We start from the raw sequence: 12,462 nt of genomic DNA on the forward strand, positions 1-12,462 counted from the left end.
CCCATAATGGGTTCCACAGTTATGGCCCCTGGAAGCGCCAAAATTAGCTATTTTGACCTTGTCTGCACAATAGCAGCTTCGTTTATGATTCGATTTTAACCAAACTTGCACGCAACTTGTATCGCTACAAGATCTTGGTTCCTTTCTGGAACTGGCCAGATTTCTTCATGGGTTCCAGAGTTATGGTCCCTTAAAGGTCCAAAATTGGCTATTTTGGCTTTTGCAGCCATATAGAGACTTCATTTATGGTTTTATTTGATACAAACTTCCAAAATAATGTCAACAACAATAATTCTTGGATTCCATGACAAATCAGATCCAAGCATAGGTTCAGAGTTATTTTATATCTGATTACCTCCCCTGATTGTAATCAAAATGGATTTATATCAGTAAGTACTTATAGGACTTATTTGAAATTTCATTATTGTCATTAGTTGGACTGAGCCAATCAGGGTAGATAACTATGGACAGATTTATGTCAAATTACCTCCCTTTATTTCAAATTAAAATGAGTATATCTCCGTAACTAATGAAGATACTGATCTAAAATTTCATTTATGCCAACAGATTTATTTGGCAGATCCTTCTTTTGTTCAGTTACAATATTTTTTTTTTTTTTTAATTACTTCCCTTTTATGTTACTATAAATAGCTTATTTTTAGTAACTTTTTTATTATTGGCCGTAGGGAAAAACCGAGACCACTTTCCTGTGGTACAACATGGATGGTACCTCCAATTTTAAGGTGTATTTTTTCTTTTTGGTTAAACTTCTTCCCTTTGTTGTTACTGTCTTTTGGACTTAGATATTTTTTCTAAGGACCTTGTCCTTAAGTGCAATGTTAACAGGTGAGCGATATAGGGCCATCATGGCCCTCTTGTTCGTTTTCTTTTCATTATTCCCTATCGATGAAATCGGGAGGGGGTATTGAAATGGCGTCCGTCAGTCCATCCGTCCGTCCGTCCGCAGCCATTTCTCAGTAACTACCTGGTAGAATTTCATGAAACTTGAAATAAACATGAACCAACATACTGCGATGATGCCCGTCAAGTTGTTTTTTGATTGGTCAATTTCCCTTAGAGTTATTGCCCTTGATTTAATGAAAAATGTCCGTCTGCAGCCATTTCTCAGTAACTAGCAGGTAGAATTTCATCAAACTTGAAATAGACATGAACCAAGATACTGCGATGATGCCCTTCAAGTTTTTTTTTTTTGGTTGGTCAATTTCCCTTAGAGTTATTGCCCTTGATTTAACTCATTAAGGACGCAGATCACATTTATGCGTTCATTTTAACTCTTATCGAGTACCGCATGTCGTATTTATCCGTCAAAAGATAACAGGCGTGTATGCCGAGGATCGCAAAAATGTGCTATCCGTCTGATAGTACTGTATGCCGCGTGACGTGATTTTACATTTATAAGAGTACTAACGACTGGACTGCTGTCAAAGTCAACCAATGAAAATATTTTACTCTAAGGATTTATAAAACCCAAAAGCGATCGAACCAATCAAAATATTTATTATTTAAGCATGCAATTTTAATATACTCATCACTAAATATCGGAATTAGAAAGTTATTTCTAGGTATTGCCGGTTTTATCTTCTCATTCAATTATACTGCAGAATCTTCCGTTTTTATTCAGTATTTTTAATTTTATTAAATAAAGTATAATTTTGTTCTTTCATAATGTCATTTGCTTTAAAGTTTAGCAATGGATGATACTTGAATAAATATAAAATAATCAAATAATGGCTGTTTTTCTATGTCCAATCTTTCTTGAATATTGCCTGTAAAACAATTTTGCAAATCGAGATAATAGTAAATTTTAAATTATTGAATAGATCATGAATTGTGGTATCAGTTGTGAAAATTTCAGTTTTGTTCATCTTCTATAAACAGATGTTTGTCCCTGATATTGATCAAAGGATGCCTAGATCTTATCGATTATTGATTATCAGTGAAAATCTGCAGGCATACAAAGCAGATAAATTGGTAAGTGGCTCAGGAATGTATCGGAAAATTGATACCAGTAATTAAGCGGCGATATGGCTGCAGGTATTAATGAGTTAATAAAAAATGCACAAAAATGTCTGTCCGCAGCCATTTCTCAGTAACTAGCAGGTAGAATTTCATCAAACGTGAAATAAACATGAGCCAACATACTGCAGTGATGCCCGTCTTTTTTTTTTTTTTTGATTGATCAATTTCCCTTAGAGTTATTGCCCTTGATTTAATGAAAAATACACGTCTGCAGCCATTTCTCAGTAACAAGTTTGTAGAATTTCATGAAACTTGAAATAGATATGAACCAACATACTTTGATGATGCCGGTCATTTTTTTTTTATTGGTCAATTTTCCATACAGTTATTGCCCTTTAATTGTTCAAAAATCCAGAGATTTGTACATAACAAACCAACCAATTGGAAGAATTTCATTAAACTTCTTTCATTCTTTTCCATGAACATTTATTATAAACATGTGAATACCTGGGGTCGCCACCTTGCCTTGGTCCCCACCCCCCCCCCCCCCCCCATTTTTTTTTTTTTTTTTTCATTTTTAATTTTCCATCAATATTTATAATCAACATGTAAAGTTTTGTACCCTCCCTCCCCCCCCACCCCCCCAAAAAAAAGCATTCATTTTCTGTTAATTTGATTTTGACTAATGAAATATTTTGCTTCTTTGTAATATTCTTAACTTTTTGCTGGATATATTTTTGTGCCGTTCCTCACCACAGACCCTTTTGGCAGGGGATACCAATTCATCGAATTTGCTTGTTATTTTTAGCTCGACTTTTCAAAGAAAAAGTAGAGCTATGGCATTCGCCCCGGCGTCTGCGTTGCCATTGGTTAAAGTTTTTGATAAAGTCAAATATATCTGTCAAAGCTATTGACTTGAAACTTAAAATAGTTATTTACTATCAAAGTCTACACCAGGAGAAACAATTCCCATAATTCTATTTTGAATTTTGACAGAATTATGCCCCTTTTTAAGTTAGAAATTTTGGTTAAAGTTTTTGATGAAGTCAAATATCTCTGTTTACTATCAAAGGTATTTATTTGAAACTGAAAATAGTTGTTTACAATCAAAGTCTACACCAGGAGACACATTTCCCATAACTACGATTTGAATTTTGACAGAATTATGCCCCTTTTTAACTTAGTATTTTTGGTTAAAGATTTCTATAAAGTCAAATATCTCTGTTACTATCAAAGCTTTTGACTTGAAACTTAAAATACTTATTTACCATCACAGTTAACACCAGGAGACACAATCCCCATAACTCTGATTTGAATTTTGACAGAATTATGCCCCTTTTTAACTTAGAATTTTTTGTTAAAAATCAAATACTTCTGTTACAATTAAATCTTTTGACTTGAAACTGTAAATAGTTATTTACTATCAAAGTCTACACCAGGAGACACAATTCCCATAACTCTGATTATAAATTTGACAGAGTTATGTCCCTTTTTAACTTGGATTTTTTTTACTGGCAAAGCTCTAATTCAGAGTCAAGCACTGAGAAAAGTCGAGCACGCTGTCTTATGGACAGCTCTTGTTAATACTTATGCTCAGTTTTGTATATACCAGATTTCTCAGTAAATTACTATTGTTCTAGTTATCCTTGATTTTTGGAACCAGATTTCGGGTTTCTGATATTTAATTTAATTCAGTGACTGGAATTTGAATTAAAGTAAAATCAAGTTGAAATATCACTCTTCAATAAATGCAAATATATCGGATTATAACTAGCATTTAGTAGCTTTTCAAACGACATGTCCATTTTATTTGGCAAGGAAGAACTATGACAGTGGGCCTTTATTCTCAACTGATCCCCTCACTTTAGCCAACAAATTCACTTTTATACAGTTGCAAGTAAAATATTGTTGTGCCTTGGTGGTTAGTCTATCAGTCGTGCGAAAATGTAAAAGATAGAAAGTTTTATTTTGCATAATTGCAAAATATTCTAGGTTGTTGACAATATCTGACTATATATAGCACCATACGGAAACTTTAAAATGACACCCTAAAATATAACAGATCAAAAGAACTTTACCAGTTTCCATTTTATGTGATCTTGAAATGCGGTAAGATTTTAATTAACAACAATGTAAAAGTGATTCCCCCCAATCAAATAGTTTTAGGCTTGCCCCGAGTTTTTTATTCGAAATCTTAAAGTTAATAATTTGATATTTTATTAGTATGTTAGATCTACAATTTTCTAAGTGCAGATACATCTAAACATAGCCTTTTTTTATACACTGCGTGAATTTTCTTCTAAAAACGCAATGCAGAGACTCGCTTAATCGCCTTATTGACTTTTACTATTTAGTTATTATAATTACTTACAAATGAAAGTACAGTCAAACTTGTGCTAGCGACCACCCGTGAATAGCGACCACCTGTTGACAACGACCGGTCTCTGGTCCCCCCGTAGAAAAATGCTCATAAAAAGGCCATGAATAGCGACCACCTGGCGACCGCGACCAGCGACCGGCCTAATTCATTCCCAAGGGTCATATTTGCCCCCCAATAACGACCAGGCTGGACCGTTCCGGCATGAAAATATTTGAAATCCGCCGAATTTTCATGACTTTCGCATTATGACAAACATAATAATTACTATAAGTTTGCACTGGCCGAATTAATGCATAGATCATAAAGAAAGCAAGAAGCTGTAAATATACTTTTTATCAGCATGATAATGGCTAACTGAGAAGTGACCCTTTCCCCCGAATAAAGACCACCTGTGAACAAAAACCACTTTTGCTTGTTCCGAAGAGTGGTCTTTGTTCACAGGTTTGACTGTACTTTAAAAGAGGCATCATAAAATCTCGAGACATTTTTCGGCTTCAAATAAATACTTGCAAATTGGTCACAGTAATCAGAAAACCAACCTGATGTCAATTAAGAAGGACCGTCCCGCATGCTGTCATATTCGAGCACAAAAAGAGAATTAATTGAATCATTATGCCTATAATACCAAATTACATTATAGAGCGCTGACTGTCTTTTTAATCATTTAATCAAACACATCTTCTCATTGTTTGTATTAGTTTTTTAGTGCGAGTTTTAAGCTTTACTTTCACTGATAATATAATGAATATTTATAGAAATGAAGTTTTCATTCATTTCATTATGAAACCAACTGGCAGGAAATGTGTGAAGAAGTCTTAAAAAAATAAAACCAAGAATAAAATTCAATTTTGTCAGATATTTTATTAGAAAGAACGATTATTACAATATATCAATATGTCCACCCAACAGTTTGCGCCTCGTTTTGGATAACAATGTGCAGATAACTCTGCATGTAACCACGGAATGGGGAAAGGATTTATTCATTGTTACAGGGCACCAGATAATGTTTTTGGCCTATGAGTATTTACTCATCATAATTTTTGTGAATGAGTAAAATGGTAAAATCTGAAATTTACTAGGAGTAATTTTACTCCTGAAAATTTGTAAATGTGAAAAAAAGAAAACGGTTTTATAACATATTTATCAATTTGGTGTAACACCCATGAATTTGTTTGCAGTTCAGTTTCAATTCAGCATTCAGGTTTTTGCTTTTTGTTCTCCCTTGGCTTACTTTGGTTTAAAATACTGCTACTGAATCCAATAGAATACTCAATATAGCTTTAAATATGTTTTAATGATCGTTTTTGTTGGTTTAAAGATGCGTAGTGTTTGTTCACTTTTTACAATCTTAGAAAGAGACATTTTGTTGTTTACTCTACACTGGAGGTTGATATTCGCCACCACTTTAAAATACACTATCGTACCATCAGTATTGTTTCCCAACTATTTGATTTACAAATGCATTGGGTATATAATACAGTTTAACTTATAAAGTACCATTCAATGCGTGTGTACATTCTGTGTGGGAGAATTAATGCTGACCTTGCTTTGTTACGTAAAGCCTTTAGATGATTCAGATTTTGTTTACGCTAGTAAAAAGTCATTGCAGGAGCTTCTGTAATTTCTTATACGTTTTAATACGCTTAGAAATGATCGCACATGCGTATATGCATTATTTCAAAGCTTAATTTACACTAATACGCATCTTACCTGGAGCCCTGTTGTTATATGTTTCTATATAAGTTTGGAAATGCTATGTACTTGTATTACTTGCTTTATATACTTTTGTGGAATAAATAAAATGGAAAAAAAACCATTATGGCATATACGGCCTTCTATACATGGAAACATGTCTATCTAATTACAAGTTTTTATGCCCCCAGCATCTACTGATGCGCCAGGCATATAGTGATTGTCCTGTCCGTTCGTTCGTCCGTCCATACGAGGTTAACCAAATGGGATCGTTTCATCTAGCATCAATACCCCTTACTAGAATGACTTGATACTAATGTAGATGTAACCTGTGACCATTCCTCATCTTCAAACATCACTTGACCTCAGTTTGACCTTGACCTCATTTTGGACTTAGGTTGTTTTATATGGGCCATCTCTTGGTTAACCAAATTGGACCATTTCGTCTAGCATCAATACCCCTTATTCTTCAAACATCGCTTGACCTCAGTTTGACCTTGACCTCATTTTGGACTTAGGTTGTTTTATATGGGCCATCTCTTGGTTAACCAAATTGGACCGTTTCGTCTAGCATCAATACCCCTTACAAGAATGAATTGATACTAATACAGATGTAAACTGTGACCATTCCTCATCTTCAGACATCACCTGACCTCAGTTTGACCGTGACCTTGACCTCTTTTGGACTTAGGTGCAAAATCTGTCGACAAGGATGCCACTGGGGGCATCAAGCATTTATTGAACGCAGCTCCTTGTTCAAGAACTATCTTAGTTCTACCAAAATATCAGATGAAAAACATATAAATAGTGATACTTTATTTAAGTAATTTTGTGTGAATGAGATGACCCCCTGTTTACATCACTGGCATGGCGGGAGAAATTCATTTGATAAAACTTTTTTCAATACACATAAAATGTAGCAAAATTTTGTCAAAATGTATAATGAAATACTGTAAATGCAGTGAAAACATATCAATTTTGAAAAAATAATCACTTCTTGGTTTTGTTTACATGACTGACCAGTCAGAATGCACAGACATTACCTTATTCCCAGGTATACACTTACCTCATTCCCAGTAAGTTCCCTGTATTTTTTTGAATTGGTGGTCTCTGACCTGCTAACAAATGTAGTAGTACTTTTGTCTGCATAGTTGGTGTTTGTGTTAATTTTATATACTATCTGGATTGAATAATTATGATAATAATTGATATTCAGTCAAGAATGATATAATATCATAATATCATAATGTCAGAATGAATGCTGAATGACTCCTGAACTCAAAAAGTGTAACAGTTTGTTCATCTACAGTTGCATTTATTTTATAACTTTTTAAGTCATTCTGCAATATGATCAAAATTGGTTCTAATTAATATATCTGAGTTGCAATGTTATTATAGCAGTAATTAATTAAAAACATAATGAGTTCTATATTTTACCTGACAGTGCACTGATTATAGATGAGGCTCATGAAAGGACATTACATACTGATGTTCTGTTTGGGTTGGTGAAAGATATTGCAAGGTTCAGACCGGACCTCAAGCTGCTGATCTCCAGTGCTACACTAGATGCTGAAAAATTCTCACAGGTATTTTTTTGTATTTGTTGACTTTTTAGCTCATCTGATTTTTTGAAAAAAATATGATGAGTTATTGTTATCACTTGAGCGGTGTCGGCATCGGCGTCTGCGTCGGCGTTGCCTGGTTAAGTTTTATGTTTAGATCAGCTTTTCTCCTAAACTATCAAAGCTATTGCTTTGAAACTTGGAACACTTGTTCACCATCATTAGCTGACCCTGTATAGCAGGAAACATAACTCCATCCCAGTGTTCACGAAAGACCCTGAAAATTCACAGGACAGTCGGTCTGGTAAACATGATTTTTTTACAGGACCGGATAATATTTTACCAGACCGATTTCTTTTTAATAAATTTGATATCTGATCTTTAAAACTGGTATTATACATAGTCTATATAGACAGCATTAGACAAATTACATCCTTTAAGTTTATTTCCACGTCATATTAATTGAAACAGATTTCAGACATTAAGTTTTCAGGCTGTAAAAAATCTCCCTGTACTTGGATTCAGTGTTGTTATATTTTCTGGTCCTTTGGGACCATGGAGTCTATTCAACATATGTGTAATAGATCTAGAGTCCCACTTAAGCCGTTGCTAGGGGGCGTGAGAGATGTTGCACATTTCATTACCTCTCGCGAACAGACTCAGTCAACGAGTCTGTTGTTAATTCTTCTTGGTTGCATTCTTTGCTTCCAAAGGATCTTTTAGTAATTTTACAGATTTTATTCATATTCATTTGCTATATCATCGCTGTTTTTTACCCCACAAGTCTATTGTTTGCACCGAGTCACGTTGATGTTGACATAAAGAGAATTTCTGGAAATTCCCTTTTGGTTCCCACGTACATAAATCGAGTACCATCCACGATTAGTACGCATCCAATGATAACGCGCGTTCTTAGAATAATAAATTTGTCGTGAGGGGTTTCCACTGTTTCTATTTTAAGTACCAATGAAACAGGGGCTTACTAAAATATAGTTTGACATCAATTTCTCGGGATTCTATTTTACAATTTAATGATGAAAGTCGAACTTTCGCGAAATCGCGGAGGACTTTCTTCTTATTTTATCATATTGACCTGCAATTTTTATCGGACACTCGGTCTTGTGAACTTGATATATCATGCCGGACCGGATCAGAATTTACAAGAAATGTCCGACAGTCCGACAGCTTTCGCGACCTCTGCCATCCTGCTTTTGCAAGATTTATGGCCCCTTTTGTACTTAGAAAATATCAGATTTCTTGGTTAAGTTTTATGTTTAGGTCAACTTTTCTCCAACCCTATCAAAGCTATTGCTTTGAAACTTGCAACACTTGTTCACCATCATAAGCTGACCCTGTACATCAAGAAACATAACCCCATCCTGCTTTTTGCAAGAATTATTGCCCCTTTTGGACTTAGAAAATCAGTTTTCTTGGTTAAGTTCTATGTTTAGGTCAGCTTTTTTCCTAAACTATCAAAGCTATTGCTTTGAAACTTGCAACACTTGTTCACCATCATAAGCTGACCCTGTACAGCAAGAAACATAACTCCATCCTGCTTTTTGCGAGAATTATGGCCCCTTTTGGACTTAGAAAATATCAGATTTCTTGGTTAAGTTTTATGTTTAAGTCAACTTTTTCTCTTAAACTATCAAAGCTATTGCTTTGAAACTTGCAACACTTGTTCACCATCATAAGCTGACACTGTACAGCAAGCAACATAACTCCATCCTGCTTTTTAGCTCACCTGAGCACAAAGTGCTCAAAGGTGAGCTTTAGTGATCACCCTGTGTCCGGCGTCCGTCGTCGTCCATCCGTCTGTCCGTCCGTCCTTCGTCAACAATTTGACTGTTAACACTCTAGAGGTCACATTTTTGGCCCAATCTTAATGAAACTTGGTCAGAATGTTACCCTCCATAAAATCTTGGATTAGTTCGATACTGGGTCATCTGGGGTCAAAAACTAGGTCACCAGGTCAAATCAAAGGAAAAGCTTGTTAACACTCTAGAGGTCACAATTTTGACCCAATCTTAATGAAACTTGGTCAGATAGAATGTTACCCTCCATAAAGTCTTGGATGAGTTCGATACTGGGTCATCTGGGATCAAAAACTAGGTCACCAGGTCAAATCAAAGGAAAAGCTTGTTAACACTCTAGAGGTCACAATGTTGACCCAATCTTAATGAGACTTAGTCAGAATGTTACCCTCCATAAAATCTTGGATGAGTTCGATACTGGGTCATCTGGGGTCAAAAACTAGGTCACCAGGTCAAATCAAAGGAAAAGCTTGTTAACACTCTAGAGGTCACAATTTTGACCCAATCTTAATGAAACTTGGTCAGAATGTTACCCTCCATAAAGTCTTGGACGAATTCGATATTGATTCATCTGGGGTCAAAAACTAGGTCACCAGGTGAAATCAAAGGAAAAGCTTGTTAACACTCTAGAGGTCACAATTTTGGCCCAATCTTAATGAAACTTGGTCAGAATGTTACCCTCCATAAAATCTTGGACGAGTTCTATATTGGGTCATCTGGGGTCAAAAACTAGGTCAACAGGTCAAATCAAAGGAAAAGCTTGTTAACACTCTAGAGGTCACAATTTTGGCCCAATCTTAATGAAACTTAGTCAGAATGTTATTCTTAAAAAAGTCTTGGACGAGTTTGATATTGGGTCATCTGGGGTCAGAAACTAGGACACCAGGTCAAATCAAAGGAAAAGCTTGTTGAGGCCGCATTTATGACTGTATCTTCATGAAACTTGGTCAGAATGGTAATATTGGTGATCTTAAGGTCCAGTTTGAATCTGGGTCATGTAGGATTAAAAACTATGTCACCTGGTCAAGTCAAAGGAAAAGCTAGTTAACACTGTAGAGGCCACATTTATGACCATATCTTAATGAAACTTGGTCAGAATGTTTATCTTGATGCTCTTTAGGTCAAATTTAAACCTGGGTCAGCCTGGATCAAAAACTAGGTCACTAGGTTAAATCAAAGGAAAAGCTTGTTAACACTGTAGAGGCCACATTTATGACTATATCTTCATGAAACTTAGTCAGAATATTAAACTTGATGATCTTTAGGTCAAGTTTGAATCTGGGTCATGTTGGGTCAAGAATTAGGTCATGGGGGCAAATCAAAGGAAAAGCTTGTTAACACTCTAGAGGCCACATTTATGACTGTATCTTCATGAAACTTAGAATGTTAAACTTGATGATCTTTAGGTCAAGTTCGAATCTGGGTCATGTTGGGTCAAAAACTAGGTCACGGGGTCAAATCAAAAGAAAAGCTAGTTAACACTGTAGAGGCCACATTTATGAACATATCTTGATGAAACTTGGTCAGAATGTTAATCTTGATGATCTTTAGGTCAATAGGTCAGGTGAGCGATACAGGGCCTTCATGGCCCTCTTGTTGCAATAATTATTGCCCCTTTTGAACTTAGAAAATCATTTTCTTGGTTGAGTATTATGTTTAGGTCAACTTTTCTCATAAACTATTAAAGCTATTGCTTTAAAACTTGCAATAGTTTTTCACCATCATAAGCAGACGCTGTACATCAAGAAACATAACTCTATCCTGCTTTTTGCAAGATCGATGGCCCTTTTTAGACTTAGAAAATCATGGGTAGGATAATATTTCTATTGTACAAAAAAATCAGATGAGCGTCAGCATCCGCAAGGCGGTGCTCTTGTTGATTTATAGTACTGTAAGTCTTAGATAATAGCAAAATTATGGAGACATTTGCAATTTGATCCATATAATGGATGCTTTTTGTATCACTTATATATGAGTCTTACTTTGTAATAGTGTTAATCATTTAAAGTTAGAGATTACTTTAGATCATCTTTGATTTGTGTTTATGATATTTTTTGTACCATCCCCCTCCCCAGCCCCCCAAACCCATGAGTGGTGGGGGCATATAGCTTCTTTATCCTGATATGAACTTGTGCACCTCCTCTGCCCCCGATTTCCAGAGTTATGGCCCTTAATTATTGTACCCCCCGACAACAAAGTTGTAAGGGGGGGTATACAAAAGGGGGTAGAATACAAAATTATAACACATACATATAAGGCACTCAAAGATCAATCACCAGCTTATGTAGCGAACATGCTAGAAATATATACACCATCCAGAAATCTGAGATCGCAGAATAATGCATTAAAACCAGTGGTGCCCAAATGTCGAACAATACGATTTGGTGACAGGAGCTTTCAGACAGCTGCTGCGAGGTTATGGAATGCCCTCCCATCTGGCATAAGAGAGTGCAAGACCGTGCAAAGTTTCAAAAAAGCGCTAAAGACGCATTATTTCATACAATTCTTTGGCAACTAACATCTCACTGATTACCTGATTTATAATGTAGGTACTTTGCCGGCCAATTAATTACTTTAATTAAGAACTCCAGTGTGACAGAATAATATTGGCGGTGTTTTTTTCTGTGGGATGTATCGTGGATGTTCTCCGGACCGTTTAGGTAGGGATTGGCCCAATCATCCGGGACGGTTTGCATGCTGTGATGCATGTCGCAGACATCATACCGTTTAATTCTGTCTGTTCAAAATGTAAGATATCTTCTGTTCTATTCTGCTCTGACCTGTGTCTTTGATAGGTCAGTTAATGTTTTATGATATTGTATTTTGTTTCATGTTTTGATCTGCCTACCTTCCAATTTAAAATGCTTGGTATCTTATTACCGTAATGTAATTTTAATTTCTTCTATAATAGTTCAATTCCCATTTTTTATTGAACATTATATAAATGTTTTTATGTAAAGCACTTTTGAACGTATTTTTATATGAAAAGAGTGCTATATAAATGTGGTATATAATAATAATAGTAATAATAATA

General features: G+C 35.4%; 1 protein-coding gene across 9 annotated transcripts in view; it reads left to right on the plus strand.

Moving 5' to 3' along the window:
• Positions 1 to 12,462, plus strand: part of LOC123530508 (pre-mRNA-splicing factor ATP-dependent RNA helicase DHX16-like) — a 213,701-nt gene that overhangs the window by 147,027 nt on the left and 54,212 nt on the right. For all 9 annotated transcript variants that reach the window (XM_053521852.1, XM_053521853.1, XM_053521854.1 and 6 more), the window contains one exon: positions 7,497 to 7,638. In XM_053521852.1, the coding sequence (XP_053377827.1) occupies positions 7,497 to 7,638 (142 nt within the window). The remainder of the gene's footprint in view (positions 1 to 7,496; positions 7,639 to 12,462) is intronic.

Source organism: Mercenaria mercenaria, chromosome 13, assembly GCF_021730395.1.
Source record: "Mercenaria mercenaria strain notata chromosome 13, MADL_Memer_1, whole genome shotgun sequence".
Lineage (NCBI taxonomy): Eukaryota > Metazoa > Mollusca > Bivalvia > Venerida > Veneridae > Mercenaria > Mercenaria mercenaria.